The 21,039-nt window shown below is 41.5% G+C and overlaps 1 protein-coding gene across 4 annotated transcripts in view; it reads right to left on the reverse strand.

Annotated features, from left to right (window-relative positions):
* The window catches only part of LOC116388881 (connector enhancer of kinase suppressor of ras 2-like), a 28,448-nt gene extending 8,875 nt beyond the window's left edge, over nt 1–19,573 (reverse strand). Inside the window, exons 1-12 of one of the 4 annotated variants that reach the window (XM_031857167.1) lie at nt 19,077–19,573; nt 14,445–14,608; nt 12,129–12,331; nt 10,879–10,966; nt 9,714–9,755; nt 9,498–9,617; nt 7,409–7,468; nt 7,169–7,237; nt 3,713–3,859; nt 2,167–2,300; nt 1,091–1,293; nt 817–906 (exon numbers count right to left, since the gene is read on the reverse strand). In XM_031857167.1, coding sequence (XP_031713027.1) covers nt 817–906; nt 1,091–1,293; nt 2,167–2,300; nt 3,713–3,859; nt 7,169–7,237; nt 7,409–7,468; nt 9,498–9,617; nt 9,714–9,755; nt 10,879–10,966; nt 12,129–12,331; nt 14,445–14,608; nt 19,077–19,140 — 1,384 coding nt within the window. In that variant the 5' untranslated portion in view covers nt 19,141–19,573. Of the gene's footprint in view, nt 1–816; nt 907–1,090; nt 1,294–2,166; nt 2,301–3,712; nt 3,860–7,168; nt 7,238–7,408; nt 7,469–9,497; nt 9,618–9,713; nt 9,756–10,878; nt 10,985–12,128; nt 12,332–14,444; nt 14,609–19,076 lie in introns of all 4 variants that reach the window. The other 3 variants (XM_031857166.1, XM_031857168.1, XM_031857170.1) reach the window with 3 other exon arrangements.
* Between the last annotated feature and the right edge of the window lie 1,466 nt (nt 19,574–21,039).

Raw genomic sequence — 21,039 nt, forward strand, 5'->3', positions numbered from 1 at the left:
CTTACATACTAAATGCCTGTACAGTTCCACTGAATGTGTCTAAATTACAAGACGCTGCATCATTTTAGTAAGCTCGTTTGTCAGTTATTAACCTAGTCAAGTAATTTTACATTGACTATGAACTTTTATGTTGTTTTCTTTATGTAATCTGATCAAAGACCAGTCAGTTTGCCTGTCATCTAGATCTCTCCCTTTGAGATCAGTGAATGCTGACGTTTCAAAAGACTTCCTAAAGAGGAAGGCTGTTGTCAGGCAGGAAGACCTCAAAACTTCCAAATAGTGTCTGTTGTAGATAAATATAGCATCATCACTTCTTTTGAAAAGCCCAAAGGAGCAACATACTGAATCGACAACGTCCCTAGAGGCAACAAACGCATCTCTCAAGTCTTTCTTTGGGACTGAAATAAAGCAATCCAGTCTCCTCCCACTCAATTTACCACCGAGCTCGACAGTCACCAACAAAATGTGAAAATCTCGGGATATATTTCCACAGTTGCCAAAGCAACGGTGTACTTTTTATATCCAAACCAGAGGGAAACGGCAAAGCTGAGAGCGAGAAAGAGAGGGATGACGGGAAAAAAAGGAGCAGTAACAGATTGTGAACACATGGAGGAGATCGAGGCACGAACTGATATCCAGCATGTTATCGGTTTTGACGGGCAAGCTGATCCTTCTACTTTCTGGCTCAGAGATGTGAGAGGGTGAGGATATTATGAGATATCCACCCACTCACTTCAGCTCCCTCTGTCCCTCTCTGTCTCCCTCCTTTCTCCCCCCCCCCCTTTCTTTTTCTCTCTCCCACTGCCTCCCACTCACCTCTCCTGCTCTCTCTCTTCAGCTTGGCCAGGTCTTCGTTGTCTCCCACCCAGTTGTACTCCATCGGCATTGAGATGGGCCTAAGCCTGCCTGGAGCAAGGAGGCGCGGGGAACGTCAATATTACACAGCAGCCCACACACACACACACACACATCAAACAGCTGTAGACGTCTCAAAAACATCTCGAAAGCATACAGACGTCACATTCACAGGGCTTTGAGCTCTTGGCTCTCACGATTACAGCAGAGTCTTTAGATGAGACCAAGGTCTTACCATAGGTGGGAGTGCTCCCCCTGCGGACTGATGACACCTCTTGGTTCTGGTCGTACTCGTAACAGTACAGTATCGCATCTTCCTCCACCAGAGGAAATTGCCGCTGACACTCCTGGTCCAGGTAGGAGTTTGGTGACTCAGATCCCTCGGCGATAAGGACGTCCGATTGAGGATCGTCACCCGACAGGTTGCTCTTGTCATCTCTGTGGTAACGGAAAGCAGGAAGTCATTTTAATGTCAGTGAAGATCTTGACTAATATTAGAGAAAAGAAATAGCAATGCCACCAACAGAATATATGGTGAAAAGCATGGAAACCAATAATGTGTTAGTCCATCCCTCAATATTTTCTCACTTGTCTGGCCTGTCTGTGGCTCTCAGCCCCAAGCCCATTCTTTCATATGTATATTTTTAAAACAAGATCACAGATATGTAATAAATTATAGAAGAAAATATGTATGTATGTATATATATATATATATATATACAGTATATATAATTTACAGTCAGTGAATAAATTACATTACAACAAGACTAAATAGGAGTCTACCGCCACGCTACCAGCTGGTGCTTTGAGATAACTGCTAACATCAGCACGCTCTCAGTGACAGGTACCCCGTGGGGTTTTTCTTAGTTAGTTGTTATGTTTACATTCAGTGTTTCTCGCCTAAGTGGGCCGTGTATCCATGAGACGTGAAAACATGTCGAATGCATTTCTCTCCTCAAAAACACTTGCAGAGCCTTTTGGCAATCTTTTTTTTTTTTTTTTTAACTCTGGCATTGTTTGCTAGCTACGGTATCTGCCTTTGTCTTCAATGCATTTGTGAGTGCAATGCTACACTTCTTTGTGTTTTACCGCCACCAACTGTCAAAGGAGTAACACGAAACCGATGGCAGGGATGTGTATGTGGGTGTGCTCGTTCAGGTGCGTGCGTCCTTGCGCCTGACACAATTAAAACACTTTTAATAGCATTGCTCCACAGCTCCACTAGTGGTGAAAAACTCCACAGGGTCCCTTAATTTGGTAAAACACGCGCTACTGGTGAACTGTGTGTTTTATGTGTAAGTGTGAGTTCACCTGGGGGTGTAGGGCTCTTCAGGAGGAGGCGGGATGTAGAGGTCCTGCAGAGCACAGCTGCTCCTCCTAGATGGCGTACTTAAAGTGCTGGTGGGCGTGGCGACACTGCTGCTGGGGCTCTGAGGGAAGATTGGCTGTGTGTGTGTGTGTGTGTGTGTGTGTGTGTGTGTGAGCATGTACAAAAGAGTGAGAGAGACAGGCAGACAGGGAGACACAGGAACAGTTACAGGGATTGACACATAGACAATTTGGAGTTCACAGCAGTCCAGTCAGTCAGTCAGTCAGTCAGTCAGGGACCATTTGTTCGGTTCAGGCTGTGGTGCTGAGCATCTCAACCGTGAAATGAGCAGCCTGCTGTACGTTTCTGATGCTCTAGTTCTCTAGTGCACACAAGACGACGGGTTGGTGTGCAGTGTAGTTGTCCCTCACATTCAGGTCAAGGAAAACCTGGTCCTAGCCTACGTTGTCTGTTAAATAGTACATGGAGATAGATTGCTCCTTGTTTATTCATGACGCCTTCATAACAAAATATGTAACTGATATCCTTTATGTCACCCTCTAGTCATCAACTTAACTTGAATAGTCAGAGAGAAGTAATTCAATCACAAGATGCCTTTCGCAGTGATAAAAAATATATTAACAAGCTTATTAAATGAGTGAAATGCTTGTTAAATGACTAACTTGTCACTGCTTAAACTATGCTAATATCTTGCGTAACTCACAGCTGACAAATCAGAGATGTGCTCCATCATAAGACCGTTATGTGTGTCAGTGATACTGCAGGGCTTCCACAGCACAGCGTTCTTTTCAGTAACTTAACAGACTACCTTGACATTGTTCATTTTAGTCGCAACTCAGGGCAGAAAACATTCTAGGTTCTTTTTTTTCCCCCAAACCTTTCTGTCCTTAAAAATGCCAGCAGGAGAGCAAATTCGATTTAGGTGGAGAAGAAGAAGAATGAGGATGTGATGTGAAGGGGGAGGAGGCTGAGCAGGACTGTGCTTCAGGGCCTCAGGGGGAAGAAAACATTTTCTCTGGCCTAGGACTCAAAGAAAGGCTGGGCTACATTAATACACATCCCTCTCATTTCCACCCATTCTGGCTCGAGCACAGTGTCCTAAAAATGGGGTTGGTTTGGCCGAAGTAGGACAACAGATGCCACTGAGGTCTGAAATGTCAACTTGTGAATGAATGATGCTGGAACCTCCAACCAATTAGTAGCAGGTTGTGGTAGATAAGGGAGGAGGACGCAATAAAAGCAATACCTGTGCAATACATTGCAAACCCCATAGCAACAACATCTCTATGAAAAAGGTAAGGTTTTTACAAAGTTAATGTCTTTTTCAGGAATGTTGTATTAGATTGCACCCTGTTGTAAAAGCGCTAATTTAATTTAACCCCATCCTCACTTTGCACTCCTACATTTGGGTTTATGCGTGTCTAGAGTCTGTGCAGTCGTATTCTTAACATACACACAGAGATATACACATACAAATACATATCTACACACAAACATATCTGCAGAGGTTGAAATCAGTCATCGTACTTGCAGAGCCAACGGCTTCCATCTCATGTTCTTGAGCAGTGCCGGGGTTGATGTGAGCGTGCTCTGTGGGCGTTTCTTCAGCGTCAGGGTGACACCTGCAGGGTCGCCACGCAGCAAGTTCACCAAGTTCTTCAGCTGCCAGCCCACCTAGCAAACAACAATAGCGTGATGAGGGTTTCCCCAACACACAGGCATCCCCATTACTCAAAACTACAGAAATAATGAGCTGATATTTCAACATGAACAACTAGTTAGTGACTAGAACAGGGATTCATTGAACATCCAGTCAGTCCAGTTGGTCTTCTTCATACTTGGGTGATCCTTTCTCACGTGATTTGGAAACGCCTAACCCACTTCTGTGCTGTTGTGGTCGTTATTTTAATTATACACGTGCATTCTGATGGTTGGTAACTGAGGCACAGCCTCTGAGACTCATGTTGATGAAGATGTCAAATGCAAAGTAGGATGCCAAAGGGCATCTTGTACACCTCCCGTGATATCAATCCGCAGGCGCTGTCATGATGCGGTAAGTTATGAACAGCTGCAAGCCTTGTAAATAGTCTTTAACCAAGTTTTAATGACATTTGGCACAAGAAGCATCCCGCCCAGAGAAGCACAGTCTGCAGCTGAACCAAATATGCCAGGTCCAGTTTGAGGAGGAGATATCCTCTCTTGCTTGGCTGACTGCACTGACTTTCTGTACATCTTGTGTTTTCCAAGCAGCCTGAGAAACCCGGCACTTTTCAGGCACTGACCTAGCAATCACTTTGTTCCTTTCCAAGTAATTTTTCACCTTGACAGCCACTACACAGAAATTCTTCACACAGAAAGTGCATTAAAGAGACAGACAGGCTGAAACAGATACTTGTATACTCCAAAGCCTGCTTTATTCTATGATAAACTGTGTCGGGCCAAAAAAAAAATAAACGTGTATATTTGAAGAAGTAAACCCCATGTTTTCTTACTTTTTTTCAATTATCTACTGCTTTGCCTTGATATAGAAATATTGTGCTTTAAGGTGTTTCTCATAAACTGTCATGCCATTGGTTCCTTCTTTTTGTCTCATATCCTTTAGGGGACTCTTGGAACACTCCCGTGTTAAAATTTACTGTCCATTTTTATGTGTCTGAAGCCTTCACCATTTATTGACCTGCACCAGAAATTCAATCTATTCTCGCTGCCTCAAGTTATTTATGTCTGACATGCTGTCATCGTTTTTTTTTTACAGCCTTCCAATCTTGTGCTCAATAGCACCAAATAAATTGTCATTTCTTTAGCTTATCCTAGATGTGTTACACTGTCAACGTTTCAAATTCAAAGATTTTCCCCTCATTACTTTCTTTTGGTTGGTGTAACTCCTTTGCTTTCGCAGCCTTGGTAACGTCTGCATCTCATGGAAAAGGGTACTAAAATCCAGTGAACTTTGTTCTGTCTGTCTGCTGAACTTCTCCCAGCTGCTTTAATTATAGATCCCTGAACTGTTTCAAGCATCTCTTCTCTTTATATTGTGGGGTTTTTTTAAACCTTGATGTTTGTTGCACCATCTCTCAGACCTGAAGATGTTTTTGCTTGCTCTACTGTTAAAACCTTTCCTGTACTTTCCTCCTCTGGTTTATGAAGTTCGTGTGTAAAGAGATGGTGCAAAGAATCCTCCCACCACAGACGCATCTAGTTCAATGCGGTTTGGTTTCAGCGTGGCTAATGCCTCCTCTAATGGGATGTTCATGAACAATCAACCGCCATGGATTTGTTCTTAACTATGGACCACACTCAATTAAATGTATTAGCAATGTTTAAGCTGGTTATGGCAGTCGGTAGCAGTACAGTTTTCGGATCAGCAGACACGTCAACTGAGTTTACATATTGCCATCACCCACTTAAGCTGTCAAACTCACTCAGCTGATGCTCACTTATGCAACAGCCGCACCAAGACATTGTTCCTTCACCAACACCTGCCACCAGCATCCACTTTGTCCCAGTACCATACCACATACTAATAATATACAGTAACTACAACATAATAATCTTCACTTTATACTGTTTCCTTCCCCACCTTATAAACGAGAAAATAACAAATATGAATAAACATTAGATGGTACAAGACGTGCCGACTGATGTCAATCACGCTGCAAATTTGAAACGCTGCTGCAAATCAATCAAAGAAAGCAATTTGCTTTTAGAAATGCACATGTATAGTTAATAACATTAATAATATTGTTCCTGGAATTGTGCATACATGGCCTCCTGACTTGTCATTAATGCTATTAATTACACCTGTGCTCTTCCTGCTATGACAGGTTAAATTGTCTGCTATGAAAAAGGTATTTCTTCTGGTTCCCCATGAGAAGCATACACTGAGTCCTCCCTGCTCTCGCTTTCTGGCAGCCTTTAAACTGCGCTTCACAGTGAGATGAAAGAGGCTTGACAACAAAATCAACTCTGTATTTGCACTTATTCTCTATTAAAAAATGGCTGCATTCTGTGGGTTCGTTGACTGACTGAAATGAACCTGACTTGAACCGCGTAATTATCATACATCTTGCTGTTGCACACACAAGTAGCAATTAGTTTAGACAAAGGGTGCTATATTTAAATTGTGCACCACTGAATTTTTACAATGCTATGTACAAAAGCAACAAAAGATTTTTGCAGTTTTATCTCTTACAAAAAAAAACAGTGAAAAGCAAATTATATTGGCTGGTTAGTGCTCTGATCAGGTTGAAGCTGGGCACAGCTGAGAATGATATGAGGTCCCTAAACAGCTTTTTCAAAATAAGGATAAACTCTGGGTGCCCTGGTGGCCCAGGGATTTAAGGAGACAACCACGAATGGCACCAGCCAAGGCCCCAAAAAACATGGAACACACAGTTTGTGAGCTGTCCCTCTCCAACAACTGCAACACAACTACTTGAAATGTGAGGAGGATCAATCAAGCACAGTCTTGTCCTGAGGAGAGTCTAATCAATAAAGAAAACACCTGTGTGGTTGCATTACGAGTGTTTGGGAGTTTAAACGCCACTAACAGAAATCACAGTGAAAATGGTGTTAACAGTTTGTTAAGGGCCCTAAGCAGGAACCTCCTGATTGACTGAAGGGCTCTTGTGAGAATGAGCTCAACAATTTCAACTGACCATCCAAGTGATCCTGTGACGGGAAAAGAAACATATCCAGTCAGAGTGAAATATCCACATCCTCAAAAACAACCTACAAGAGGCCCTAGAGCCAGCCACTTATACAAGAACAGTTCTGGTAGCTCTACGGTGGCTCACTGAGGATGTACTGCAACACAGATATGAATATGTATAAAGGAACCACATGCACATTCACTGCATATACACAACCTGAGGAAGGTATGTACAAAACAAACATATTAATTGGACAGACATTTGCATTAACAAATGCAAAATGCACATGAAAATCATTTTCAAATGGCAAATGTGAGAAAAGTGGTCTTACCACTGTCTGATGATTGACCTGAATGACTTCATCTCCAGCATGGATTTTCTTACAGCGGTCAGCCAGAGACTGATGGATAGACGGAGAGGCAGAGTCAGTAACTGCGGCTCCATTTCACTGTCATGACAGAGCTTACTGTGATGCAAGTGACACACCTGACTCTACATATTACACCACGAGCAAATGGGCAGCGAGGCCAAGATCAACAACAGACGTAAACACAAAGAGGCTTGTACTTACTCCTTCTGTTGTCCCGGTGATTACATGCAGACCATCATATGTTGATTTGATATACATGCCCTGTGGGGAGATAGCAATAATTTTACATCACAAAGCAAACTTTAACATGAGGCTCTTTTAACCGAATGCATCTTGACGCAGCCACATAACATTATTGCAAATCTTAACATTTGTTTTAATCTGCTCGTAGTACAGAACGGGTAGGAGTTTGGATTTATCTCAATGATTTTTTCATATTGAGCTCAGATTTGCCTAATTGGACAAATGTTCAAATGACAGCAGCAAGGTCCTTACATACCATGCGTACACGGCACGGTCTGAACTGCTGTCATGTAGTAGGTCTCACTCAAATGCTCCTTCAAGCAGATTGAATCAAACATGGGGGATTATTTATCTACAAATACTGTTCATATGTTGCAGAAAAGCTAAAACTCAAAGTTTTCACTAAAAGGGGTCTAAAGGGCCTTATACATACACACACACCCCGACACACAGATGTGCATGAGTACAAATGTGCACTCACACACAGATACACAGAAGCAGCATGCCAGTCTTCAAGATGAGTATAAGAGGTTTATTTTTAGGCCACTTGGCCCACTGTTGTGTTCAGGTTTTACTGAACGGATGAGAGAACTTCCATGCCCCCTGCTAGCATTTGTGTGGGGGTGGGGCTTTTATTGTGGCCCCAAGCAGGGCGCTCGTGCCTGAGTGTAGGTCAGAGCGAAGATGGAGTCCGACCAAGTGCTGATGGTTATACAGTGGCGGCAAAAATAAGTGTCTTCTCTGCTACTTTACACGGTAGGTCTACCTATAGTTTGTCCCCAAGGTAAATGCACAGTCATTCGTTGCATATAATCTGCAAGTTAAGCATTTTGTATTTTGTTCATTTTAACACGGACAATGTCATCTTTTTATGTTGCTTTTTTATAAGCTGACTCATATGCCCACAAGCTCAGCTAAACCCAGTTTTGGGACAGCTACAATGAGCCGAATAAGATACTAGCAGCACACGGTTTTCATGTTTTACTTTAATATTCATACTGTTTAGAAATGTGAAATGATGCTACGACTGATGTATAAAGTGCTAATTTAAAAATTCAACAACCACTCGTCTTATCGGATACTCGTACCGCATACTCTGAGTAGCCAGATAAAAACCGTCAACAGCAGGGTCTTTGTATGAACCCCAGCAACACAGTTTGTACTGCAACTTTTTAATTCTGTGAGCACCACAAATGAAATTCACCAACAATACATTACTGTTAATATTTCTTATTTATCTAGATATTTTGGATATCTGAAAATATGGGCATTAAAACTATTTGCATGGCTCGAGAGGTAATCTTTTGTAATTTGGGTCAACCAACCCTTTAAATAAATAGCCTGGTCCCTTCATGGTCCCAAAATACCTACAGAGGAAAGAGTTTAAAATAACTGCGATATAACTGGAAGGAACAATTCAGGCAAGGTTAGTATTAGTGATTGAGCAACTGAAATAACATTTTTTTTGCATTGAGTGAGATACATGCTGCAAGATAATTTGCACATGCCATATTTGGATCAAACAGACGTCACTGAACTGTCAGAAGTCATGCTGTTGTGATTTCTGTAATTAGTAGGTTTCACCATCATCCAGCATTTTTAGTAGTTTTGTACTTTACTTTTTTTTGTAGCTTTTTCCTGTGTTCATTTCGTCAAACCTGGAAAACAATTTAACATCTTGATATTTTCAGTATACTAAACCATACTGTGTGATGGAAAAGTATATTGAAAGCTAGTTTTTGTGAAGTGCCACATGTGTAGTGGGGTTTTGGGCTTGCAGGCTTTTTACATATTGTTGTGTTTACGATGAAAGAGAGTCTGTGTGTGTGAGGTTCTAGCTAAACCTATTTCTTAATCCCAATTACTGACTAATTGCTCAGTTATTGAATTTCCTATTATATCAATATTGTCAGGGAATTGTTTAGTTATTTTTTTGTAATTACTATGTAATTAAGCAGCCTGTAGACATTCTCTAATGACATACTGGGTAGGATGACCAATAAGAAACTCACAAAAAAGGAGTCTGACAGAGAAGACTCAGCCTTACCAGTCCTTCAGTGGATTTTATGTTAGCCAGCTGCACAACCTCCAAATGTGCAGCCTGGGACACCATGGGATCCGAGGACAGAGAGATAATGTGGTCGCACACTTCGGACAGAGTTTTACACTGGGGAGGACATATTAGGGATGAGTACAACCTTAAAGTGAGCTCATTATAGCTTAATTTTCATTTCGAGCCAGTGTGATCAAGTCAGCAACTCACCACATTTAGGATTTTGTTTTCCGTTTCGTACACAGAGCAGTCCTGGGGAACATTCAGAGAGCACTGTTACCTCAAGAGAATGTGTCAAAATGGAGTTATTATTGGCATTTCTGCTGTAGGTGGATATAAGCAAAACCGAGCAGCTCGGCACCTATAACCCCCCAACACTCCCACACAGGCATGCACAAACACAAAACAAATGAATCACCAATGCGGAGGCATGTCTCTCTCTCTCTCTCTGCCAGTCTTCCTCTCTCGGCACTCAACTCTTTCCCTATCGCCCTCTTTCACTCCCACCTTCAATTTTTCCCACTTACATTTTTCTGTAGACATTATTCTCCTAAGAGACAGTCCTAAAACCTATTAAGCATCACTTCTCTCATTATTTACTGATCTTTCAGGGTCGTACAGGGCTGGTTGCGTTTGTCATCATGTACAGGCCAAACATGAATACACCGATATTAATATCTAATCTGTGATAGATTTCCAACATTTCATCTGATCTGATGTGTCTTTAGTTTTGAAAATATCTGAACATGCATTTCAACTGTAGCTGTATGAGGCGATGCTTTAAATGACAGCATATATGATGGGTAAACAACATGAATATGTATATGAGCACTGACAGTAATTCTTAAAACTAGAACCTTTGTGCGTAAACAGAATAGAGTTCTAATTCCCATATTAGTGATCAGCTAACCTGAAGTAGTTTTATGAAATTATTCAAGTTAAAGATTTTAACAGTTGCAGAACTGTTGTATATCTGCTGTAGTTTAAACCTTTAATATTTTCTCATGTTTGAATATGTATATGGATGCAGTGTTTGGAGAAAAAAAAAAAAAAAGAATAGGAGCTGTTAAGGTATTCAAGGCTCTGGATTGGATGTGTATACAAAGAATTAAGTGAGATGATGCTTCAGCTTTTTCTGTATCAAGCATAAAACTAATTATTTACTGAACCTTCAGCTTCTAACAAAACATATGCACATATACAGTATATACATATATACATGCACACTTTAAGACTGAAACAAGGAGTAATGCATGTTGGCATCACCATTATACTTTTATGTGGGAAATCAGGTTACTCTTGTCTATTGGAGGTATTTTGATCTAGAAATTGAAATAGAATGAAAACTTTAACTTAAACTACACGACTTATATACCTGTTGCACAATCGTAGTGAGCTCAAGACACAGCTGGATCACGTTGTTTCGTGTCACGGAGTAATCTGCCACTGCAGCAAATGGGGACCTGAAAAAGAAGGAGCACCTGGAATGAACCATTAGATCATTCTTCCTTTGAGACTAAGTCTTTGGTAAATGTGTGGGAACATTTACATACACACCGTCGTGTGCATCAGCACACATACACACGCATTAAGACCTAAGTCAGATTTCAGAGAATAATATGAATGTTCTTTGTGTGTACAGTATAGCATTCACGTATAAAAACAATAATAATAAACAACATTAAATGGTTAGTATAGATGCCATTATGAGCTGATCGATCATTGTGACTGTAACACATACTGTACACAGCCTAAAAATGACTGGTATATTTTAATCTACACATTTTCTTCTCTGTACTCCAGAAAACATTAAACATGACACCAGAGTCCTATTTAAACCCCAAACCCGTAATGTTGTCTACAACGATGCATTCAAACACGAAAAGGAAACAGTGGATATTGAATTTTAATTAGAATAGACGCTGTGGATTAGGACTTTTCTAAATGGGAAAAGAAACAGCAGTTTACTTTGTTATTTCTGTTAAATGCCGTCTGCTTTGAACTTCCAAATTCATCAAACAAACACACACACACGCGCACAAACGGATGCAAAACACACACACACACACACACACTGGCACAATCCCAGAGAGAAGCAAAGGGATAAAGCAACATATAAATAGACTTGCTCAGTGCCTTCTTTGCCACCCTGTCAAAGTCTACTTATATAAGGCCTTTACTCATCTTTTCTTGTCAGCTGATTGGTCACAGACATAACGTTAAAAACTGGTCTGTATGTGTTAAAAACACACTAGAATTCCCAAAACACACTACATGATCAAACGCGTGATGCCAGATAAATAAGACGGTCTCATTCCATTTTGAAGCTAGTATTCATAGATTCTGCTGCAAGTCATTTTGTAAAATGTAAAGAACATATAAAATTCTAATACTCCATCACATCTAATTGAAAATGCATAAGTATGCATCTGAGATTACCTTCAGGGCTTTCAAAGAGGTGCAAAATGTGAGACTATATTAGGCACAACTAGTGCTGCTACGTAACCTCCCAACGTCAAGATCTACAGGGAAAACGTGCGTGAATGTGTGTACATGAACATTGCATGAACATGTGGGTTTAACATGATTAAATGTATTACAGGGGCACCTTTTTGCAAATCTTACCTGTCCAGCCACGCCAGAAGGCTTTTGGCTGCAGCAATCAGGTCCACCACGGAGGTAAGAAAGTCGTTGGGCAGCTTGTGGGTGGCTCGGCCATCGTAATGCCCGCTGCGCCGCCGGTCTGTGATGAAGTTCTGCAGGTTCTTGGCAGATGCGTTCAGCTTATGAGAAAGAGTCTTTAGATTCTCAGTCTCCAGCCCATAATTCTAGAGGAGAAAGGAAAGTAAGCTCACTCTGTTTGAGCAGTTTGTCAGTGTTTGTTTTAACTGTGACGCAACGCAAGAATTTCTCCAGTGTGGAGACTGAAACTGAGTGTTGTCATGACATCGCTCTGTGAATAAAAAGACCCACCTTGTCACACAATAGAGGATGTTACAAACGCAAAGAGGAATGAAACCACTGACCCATCCGGCCTGCTCCCCTCCATCTGTCACGTTGCGTGTCGAGGGATAGCAGAACTCTCATCACTCCGTACGTCGCCTAATGCACGTGGAGGCCTGTGGGTGTCTGTCACGTCAGAGTTTCTTGGGAGGGGAGAGCGCGGCAGGAGGGCCGCTAATCATATTCAATAAAGCAGGGCCTGAGAGACTTTAAACTAAATCCCAGTTACATAAGGAGCTTTGGGGCTGAAGCAAGGCCCCCCCGTGCAGCGATGCAGGATGAGAGGACTTTAGATTCAGATTGCATCTGTGACCTCAGTCCACTAAATCTCCATCCAGTCTCTCTCTGTGTCTCTAGGGCCAACAAGTACCCATCTTCATCTCTGTTCCACCCGCTCTCCTTCATTCCTACTTCTCATACATTCTCTACCATCTTCTCCTTTTCCAGTTCCTCTGTCTAGCTGTTCACCTTTAACACCACCATGGATGTGCATTTTGACAGAGGCAGCAAATAGGTTATTAATTCTCGGTATTGACATCCATGTTTACTCTCCGATTGTCCCCTCAGTGTGCAGATAAATATAATAAATAATATATAGGAAAAAAAGTCTGAATAGATCAAATTCAGAGAGTCTTCAGAAATTATTAAGCCGAGCACAGGTGGATGACACACCTACAACCAATTAACAAAATATCCCTCAAATACAACAGAGAGCTTTACATTTGCTTTAATTAAATTGCACTTGTTAAAAGCTGTGAAAAATAAAATTCCTTAACTGGAATGTTATTAACTTCTCATACAAAATATTGTCTTATAGTTCCCCCTTCTCCAATTTGAGGATCTGATGCTGTTTTATATCATTGTAAACACTTCAGCTCTATAACATTGTTAGATATTTCCCCCTATTTTCTGACATTTTATGCACCAAATGATTAATTGACAAAATAATCTGCAGATTAGTTAGAGCCCTTATTAGATGAAGTATGAATTTTGAACTTTTATGAGCTGACAGAGGCCTAAATCAACTAACAAACATCCCAAACTATAAGAAGGCATAACGCAACATACCAACGACTAATTGAAAAAAGAAATGAAAGAAAAGTCTTTCCCTGAACCTGCAAATGTAAGGCCTGATTATACTACAGTTAATGTATTTAAAAATCAAAGTTTGGAAAGGAATATATTTTCATAGACAAAAGATCTCTAGAATTTTGGTTACGGCTCTCCTCTGGGAGAAAACAAAGATACTCTTGATTCTTGAGATTGAGTGTTCTACATTATTCTACCAGAAACTACTGGGTTTCACTGGAGGAGGAGACTCTGAACAGGAAGTTACATCGTCATTGGTTTATCTTATGTCATTGTGATACTGCTGACCTGCATCAAAAGTTAACACAGGATTGAGGAGGATGGAGTGAGTTTTACAAGCTGTATGAAATATCAGGCTTTCACTTCTTCAACAGCACATTAGCCCGATAATCACAGCTCTTAGTCTCTTGTGAGACTAAGAGCACAAATCACTCCAGGAGGAGGCTGTAATCCATGTCAGCACTAATGACAGATGTAGGATTTGCCTGTAGAGGATACCAGATTATTACCTCTGGTAGATTTGCTGTGATGTTTGAAACTTGAGGACTAAAGCACTTTCCCAATCAAAACTCCCCTATTCACCCATTTATTTTGTTAACTGATAAAACAGACTTTATGAGAGATAATGTTACGCATTAATAACTATCCGTTGAAATGTTACATATCCAAAAGGACTAAAAAACAACCTTATTTTCTATCTTGGGGGAAATCCAGTGAATTTTAAAGTATTTGAAAAGCTGAGACGGCACCAAAGGCGCAACAGAAACTTCATCCAACAGCAGAGGTCTGAAACTCTTTGAGGTGACAGTACAGAGTAGTAGGAAGACAGCGTGGGAAGCTTGGACTCACCAGAGCACAAAGTAAGTCTACAGCTTCCAGTATGAGCTCCTGGTGGCCGATTCTGGACACTCCCAAATCCTCCAGCTCCTGGTGGGTGATACGCAGCAGCTGGTCCCCCCCTACTTTCTCTCTCTCGAAGGTCTTGATGTACTGCTGCAGGCAGTCGTCCAGGCCTGAGGGACGACAGGGAAACTTTCTGTACAGCTCGACAACATGAAACATTTGTTTGCTGGCAGTATCAGACTTTCTGATATCTTATGAAACATTTATTTACCTTACGTGTTCTAATAGGGCTTGATATCGCTTTTCTTGCCAGAATATGTGCTGCAAATCTGTAAAACTTGAGCACAGGTTGTATTTTGTTGAGTCTTAAGTGTGAAACCGTCTGCGTCAAGCCAGAAATCTGACAGATTCCTCCTCCTCAACAGTCCTGAGGTGCCGTTGCAGCTTTAAACTAGAAAAAGCTTTCAACTAAACAGGGGCTTCGTGTCTGTGCTCAGCTTGTGTTACATCTTTCACTGATGCAGCAGGTGTGAAGTATTTCAGTGACGCAGTCGATGAAGTGCAGGAGACTAAAACAAATTGATTTTTCAGCTCCATCAACGAATTTCAACTCATCAACAGAGGTTTAGCACTGTCTCGCAGTAGGGGGTAGACATACTTTATCAAAAGAATTAAATCCAAAACAACGGCGTCACAAAGCAAACGAAAGATTTACCATGAAATTAAATGAACCCATCTTCATAGATTGCATGTAATCTGCACACAGGTTATTTTGGAAGAATTGCATTGGAGAGCATTTTCTATAGGTGTTAATGACATTGTGTCCACGCTCTGTCTTCCTACCACGGAGCTAATGACAAAAAATGATGTTGAAAGCATGTACATTGTGTGCTGCTCCAAATAATTTAACAGCAAATACATTTTGCTCTGTAAATATTTCATAAGAGGTTTCTTGACTCTAGAATTGTATCTACTGTTTATTTCTCTTTTATATCTAGCACACACACACTATCTGAAAAAATTATTTCGGGGCAGCTTTTTATTATTTTTATTAACAATTAATTTGCTGATTATTTTCTCAATTAACTGATGAATTGCTTGATCCATAAAATATCTGAAAGTAGTGAAAGATGTCCATCGATAATTTCGTAGAGCTCAAAGTATGTCTCCAAATTGCTTGTTTTATCCATCCGTCCAACACCCCAAAGATATTCATTTCACTATAGAAGACCAGAGAGCCTGGCATTTTGTCGCTTAAAAAAATAGTTGCCGAGTCATTTTCTGTTGATTTCCAAAGCGATGAATTGTGTAATAATTTCAGCTGCAACTCATTTATAGACGTACATAGTGTGTGTCGGCTGAATGTCACCAGTAAGTGCTCTGAATGCTAACTGGCTGTCCTTTTACCATTGGAAACAGAGAGAGTAGCCTTTGTGAGGCTTTTTCTATACACTCGGTCTGTTTCCATCTTCTCAGTAAGAGAGGCACACACACACACACACACACACACAACTCTTTGCTCATCTGGTGTTCTCATCGCTGCGGACCAATCATATACATGTGTCTCAGCGCTGTGCCTAAACCCGATCAAGCATTCTGATCGGGTTTAGCTGGCAGCTAAACGGTGGAGAGGAAACATAGGGAGTTTCATGGTTTTGCATACAATTTAAAGGCTTAACTAATCGGCCTCTTTACCAAGTTAATTGAGACTCATTATGTCAATGAAGTATTCCCCACATTGCCATAGAAACCATGAAGCAGGATTTTGGCAGGGATTCTCCCTGACCGCAGGACCAAATAAAGAAATACGGAGAGAAGAGAGGACATGATGCTTTCCAAAAAATGGTGGTAGCACGAGACATAGCCGACATAGCCATCTGCTGAGTTCATCAGCAATAAACTCTCATAATATTTTACATTTTTACATGGTTTGAAAAGCATGATGTAGCACTATTTTGATGCGTATAAATAAAAGGTTATTACTATAATTTAAAGAACTCAAGACACAAAAAGACTAAAACTGAAATGCCATCTTGTTTCGTGTCCTATGACAGCAGCATCATGTAATAGATGGACTACACTTCGCTGACTGTACTAAGTAATCTCCGCTCCATCAATTTTCCTGTCCACGTCATGTACGGGGTCAGATTATGAGGCACGCTGAGGAGAAATTAAAAACGCAGCACTGACACATCGTGATCTCCATTCTAGATAATCCACTGGTAATGTGAGGCAGGAGAGATATTATGGGCTGTTAGCGTTGTTAAAATGGATTCCTGTTCATCTGACTCTTCATTGATCACTGCCAGTGGCTGACACTCTGTGCAAGACAGACTGAAAGAGAACAAATATAAAGCTGATGTACTTCACAAAACATGAATCACGAGAATACATACTGCCAGGAAGAGTAGAGAGATTATACTAAGCCTGCTTTAAATCCGTGCCTCAAAACACACACAAATCATAAAAACAATACCGAAGATGTTCATATGTGTTTGTGCGTGGTAGCGCACTTGTTTAACAACACATTTTCAGTCAAAGCTGGAATTCTTTTCTCTATTGTGAAGGAAATCTCTTCATCAAAGCTTTGTCACAGCTGGGAATAGGGCGTTTTGCTCACACAAAACACTAGCGGGGGGGGGGGGGGTGGTGTAGATGTGGATTGTGGGAAGGTCACAGGGTGCCCCTATTTGGCCTCCAGTGACATCAGGGAGCGGTATGCTAATAATGGAACCTGCGAGTGCTAACGGCAAACGCTGCCAGTCGTCAGGAGCTGAGAATGGATGTGAGACAAAAATGAAACCCCCTCTCCGTTTCCTCTCCCTCAGTGTCTCTCAGCGCCGCTCTGTCCCTCACTTTAAATTACCATTACTGGGCTCTGGGCACACATTTGTCTCTGCTCCACTTGTCAGATGTGGGACACTGAAGAGCCCTCTCTCATATCCAATATTTGCTTCTTGCTCTCTATATTTCTCAATTGCGCTACAAGCTTATTTACTGGTCATCTGAGATCTCGTTTGAACTGTTGTGGCCGTTCAGTCTCTGCTTTTCTCCACATCCTATCGCCGCTGTGTGTGTTTGAATCCTCCATGAAGCTATACACTGTCTTCGCTCTGCCAGCACACTCACAAAAACACCCTGTTTAAAAGGCAGCATCACATCCAGGTAGTTGTAACACACAACTCATACTGAGAGAGGCCTGATCCATGCAATCATAATATGTCTGAGGCAGCAGAAAAAGGCCGACAGACTTAGAATTATGACCAACAGCGTGCGTGCGTGTGTGTGTGTGTGTGTGTGTGTGTGTGTGTTGAGGCAGTAAAGCTGTATGTGTTTCATCTGGAGCATCTCTGTAGGGCAGTGGCCTGACACGTGAGCACGTGGCTCTGCAAAACACATATTACTGAAACAATTAATGCATTGACAGACAAATACACAGACTTGGAGAGCATCCTCTTACCGAGTTCACCATCTCCTCCACCTACACCGTGTACTACATATTTCATAGCAACAGACCGCCAGCGGTAATTAATTTTATAATGCAAACAGACAAAAAGCAGCAAATCTATTGACTTCGCTGCACCCTGACTCAGTGCTGGTCTGTCTTGAGCAAACAATTTTCCTCTGAGGAACTTTTTTTTAATCCAACACAGCTACCAAATCTTATTAATGGTGAATTGATTTTGACAACTACATATGAGGCTTTCCAACTTAAATCCAGCCCAAGCCTCCCTTATCTGAAGTTCAGTTTAGTCAAAACATCCCTCTCTCTCTCTCTCTCTCTCTCTCTCTCTCTCTCTCTCTCTCTCTCGGATTGCAGTTGGCCTTAATAGTGCTTCATTAACAAACATGGATCCTATCTGTGCGTCATATGCATCTGCACCTCGTTTGTCTGCAGGTTGTTACCCAAATGTGAAGATATGTTCAGATTTACCCCATAAAATGCTCTTATGCCTGAATAAATGCATAACGTGAAGTGAGAGCTAAATGGAGCATCGCCTTGGGTTTCGATGCACAGTGAGGTTTTAAAACTATTTCAGCTTATATAGTCGTCAGCCGGGACTTCTTCACCATGACTGAGAACATCTGTGGATCAGCATTTGGCACAGATGGCTTTAAACTCTGACTTTGTAAAGCCATGAAAGCTCTTGTTCTATACATTGCACACATAGGCTAAAGCTTGGCAACTTGAAATACAGAGTCTGACCCCAGATCCCGTGAGAAGGGTTATAATTCGTGTGTAATTACTGGGATCTCCGCTATATGTTTCCCAGCCTCCCGCGTCAACAATAACCCCCCACATGACACAATAGGGGTTCTAATCCGTGTTGAGCTATTTGAATGTGTTAGGCTCTGGAGAACATGCTGGTCTGAAAGGACAAATCGTCTCCACATTGTAACAGGCTAGGGGGGGGGAATCGATCAAATGATTTGAGGCTGTAATTATAAGCCTTTAGCAGCCGCATGGCGATGAGGCAAAAACCCGAGGCTCAGCAGGTGTTTTGTTCTCCTTTTTGGCATCTGGAGTGAATCTGTGTTGAAATGCGTTGATGCACGCAGCGCAACACTGTTCATTGCAACATCGCAGTTTGGCGGTATCAGTTTTCTATTTGGCTACCGTCGTGCCTGAAGCCTTACCTTTCATCCAGTCAACCACTTGACTGGAGCTCCACTTGCTCACGGGCTCCATAACCAGTGCCATGGTAGAAGTTTGTCTTGTTCACGCTTGACAAAAGAAAAAAAACACACCCACAACAAATCCAACCCCCCACCCTCAAAAATGTTTTGCAAAATAAAGAAAAAAACAATAGAAATTTACGTATAATTAAAGGACAGTCTGTAGTCTTCGCTGCTGAGTTTATAAACAAAACGAGGTAGGTCCAAAACATCCAAAATATCGCTTAGAGAACGCTGAGTGCAGCCCGGCAGACTTGCACATTCCTGAGCTGTTTGCTCGCTTGAAAGAGCTCTTTTACTTGTGATTCATGTCAGGCTCAGTGGCGGTAATGCCGGTTGGTCGCTGCTGCCCGACCCCCCTTCCAAAATATATCCCAGTACCATCCAGAGCAGGGGAGAACAACGCACAGACTGTCACTTCATACTGGGGTCTGGAAAGGTTGGGTTCGCTCTGAGCATCCTCCCTCAGACATGGAGTCACATCCCTCACCGTGCGAAGTATGTATGACGGGTGATTAGTGCCACACACCAAAAAAAAAAAAGGCAGGAGATGGGAATTAATGGTGAGAATAAGAGAGGAGTTCATGTAAAGAGTGGCTGAGTGGCAACACTTACATGAAGAAGCAGATATTGGGACAGTGCTGACTTTTATTAAAAGAAAAATACTGTAATTGAGGGGTTGTTTTTTTTAATCATTCGGTATCACTGTCCATCTAACCACAGTGTAGTGGTAGGAATACATATCTGTTCATTGGTATACTTCTACATCATTTAAGAAATAAAACTCTCCTCCCTACTGTCGATGTGGGCAATCACACATCTCATCCAACATATAGGCACCACGCCCGTTGTGGAAATGGCAATGCAGTTGTACCAGAGCCCGTGGTTTTACAGGCCGTCCATGGGCCCAACATGCATGCACCCATAGCTCTTAATTGGTTCGATCAGATTCAAATGTGGTTGCACTGGCTGTCCCGAATAACGTTGTTGGTGCTTCGAAGCTTCAGCGAGGAATATTCGAATATGTTTGCGTTATATACGTTGCGGAAATTGCGTCACCAAAAGTTACAGGCCGGCTCACTGTAGCAATCTCTCTCACACAGTCAGTCACCTCTCACTCATCCCTTTGTCAGGCAGTAAGAGATACAGTTCAGTCAGGAGTGCCAAACTAAATGTTATTTTATTTATTTCCACCCGAGTCTCCTGAGCCCTTTTACGTCATCAGGCCATCGGGCTTGAAGTCAGGTAAGCACATGCATTTAAATGCCGGGGCGACGATGACAGCAACAACACAAGCTGTACTTTCCTCAAACTTGAGGCCATTATTTACTGATAGTGTACTTTACTTTGCCATTATTGTCTGAGAGATGAGGATATAAATTGGACTTCAAGGATTTTCCTATTTATTTAAGCTAAAACTGCTAAAAAAAAAAAAAAAAGGTGAGATAATCGTATCTAATAAATGACAGCAATGCCCATGAAAACAATTTCATTAATTTGTAGAACAAATGAATAAATTGTAGAACAGATGAATGAACTAATAGACTGTAGCCTATGCCAACATCAAAAAAAAAAAAGACTTGGCAATGCTGAGACCATCTATCAATCTCCTTCACTGCATTTCAGTGGCCGGGACAGCGCTGAAACAACACACACACACACACACACACACACCCTCTACACACAACAAACAGCACACTAGTCTAAGAATAACTCATAATAATCAATGCTGATGCATAACAAATAATGTGATTATTATTCCTTATTTCGTGGGCTATTCTAGATTACTGGAGTAATGCAGGCTATATATATAAAACAAATGCATTTTGACATTGATTACCATGGCAATGGCAGAAGCATTCAGGTCAGTCTGAGGCTGCACCCAAGCAGGTTGTTTTCATGTCTACAAATATGTTTATGCAGT

The sequence above is a fragment of the Anarrhichthys ocellatus genome, unplaced genomic scaffold (genome assembly GCF_004355925.1).
Source record: "Anarrhichthys ocellatus isolate YVR2014 unplaced genomic scaffold, GSC_Weel_1.0 scaffold18, whole genome shotgun sequence".
Lineage (NCBI taxonomy): Eukaryota > Metazoa > Chordata > Actinopteri > Perciformes > Anarhichadidae > Anarrhichthys > Anarrhichthys ocellatus.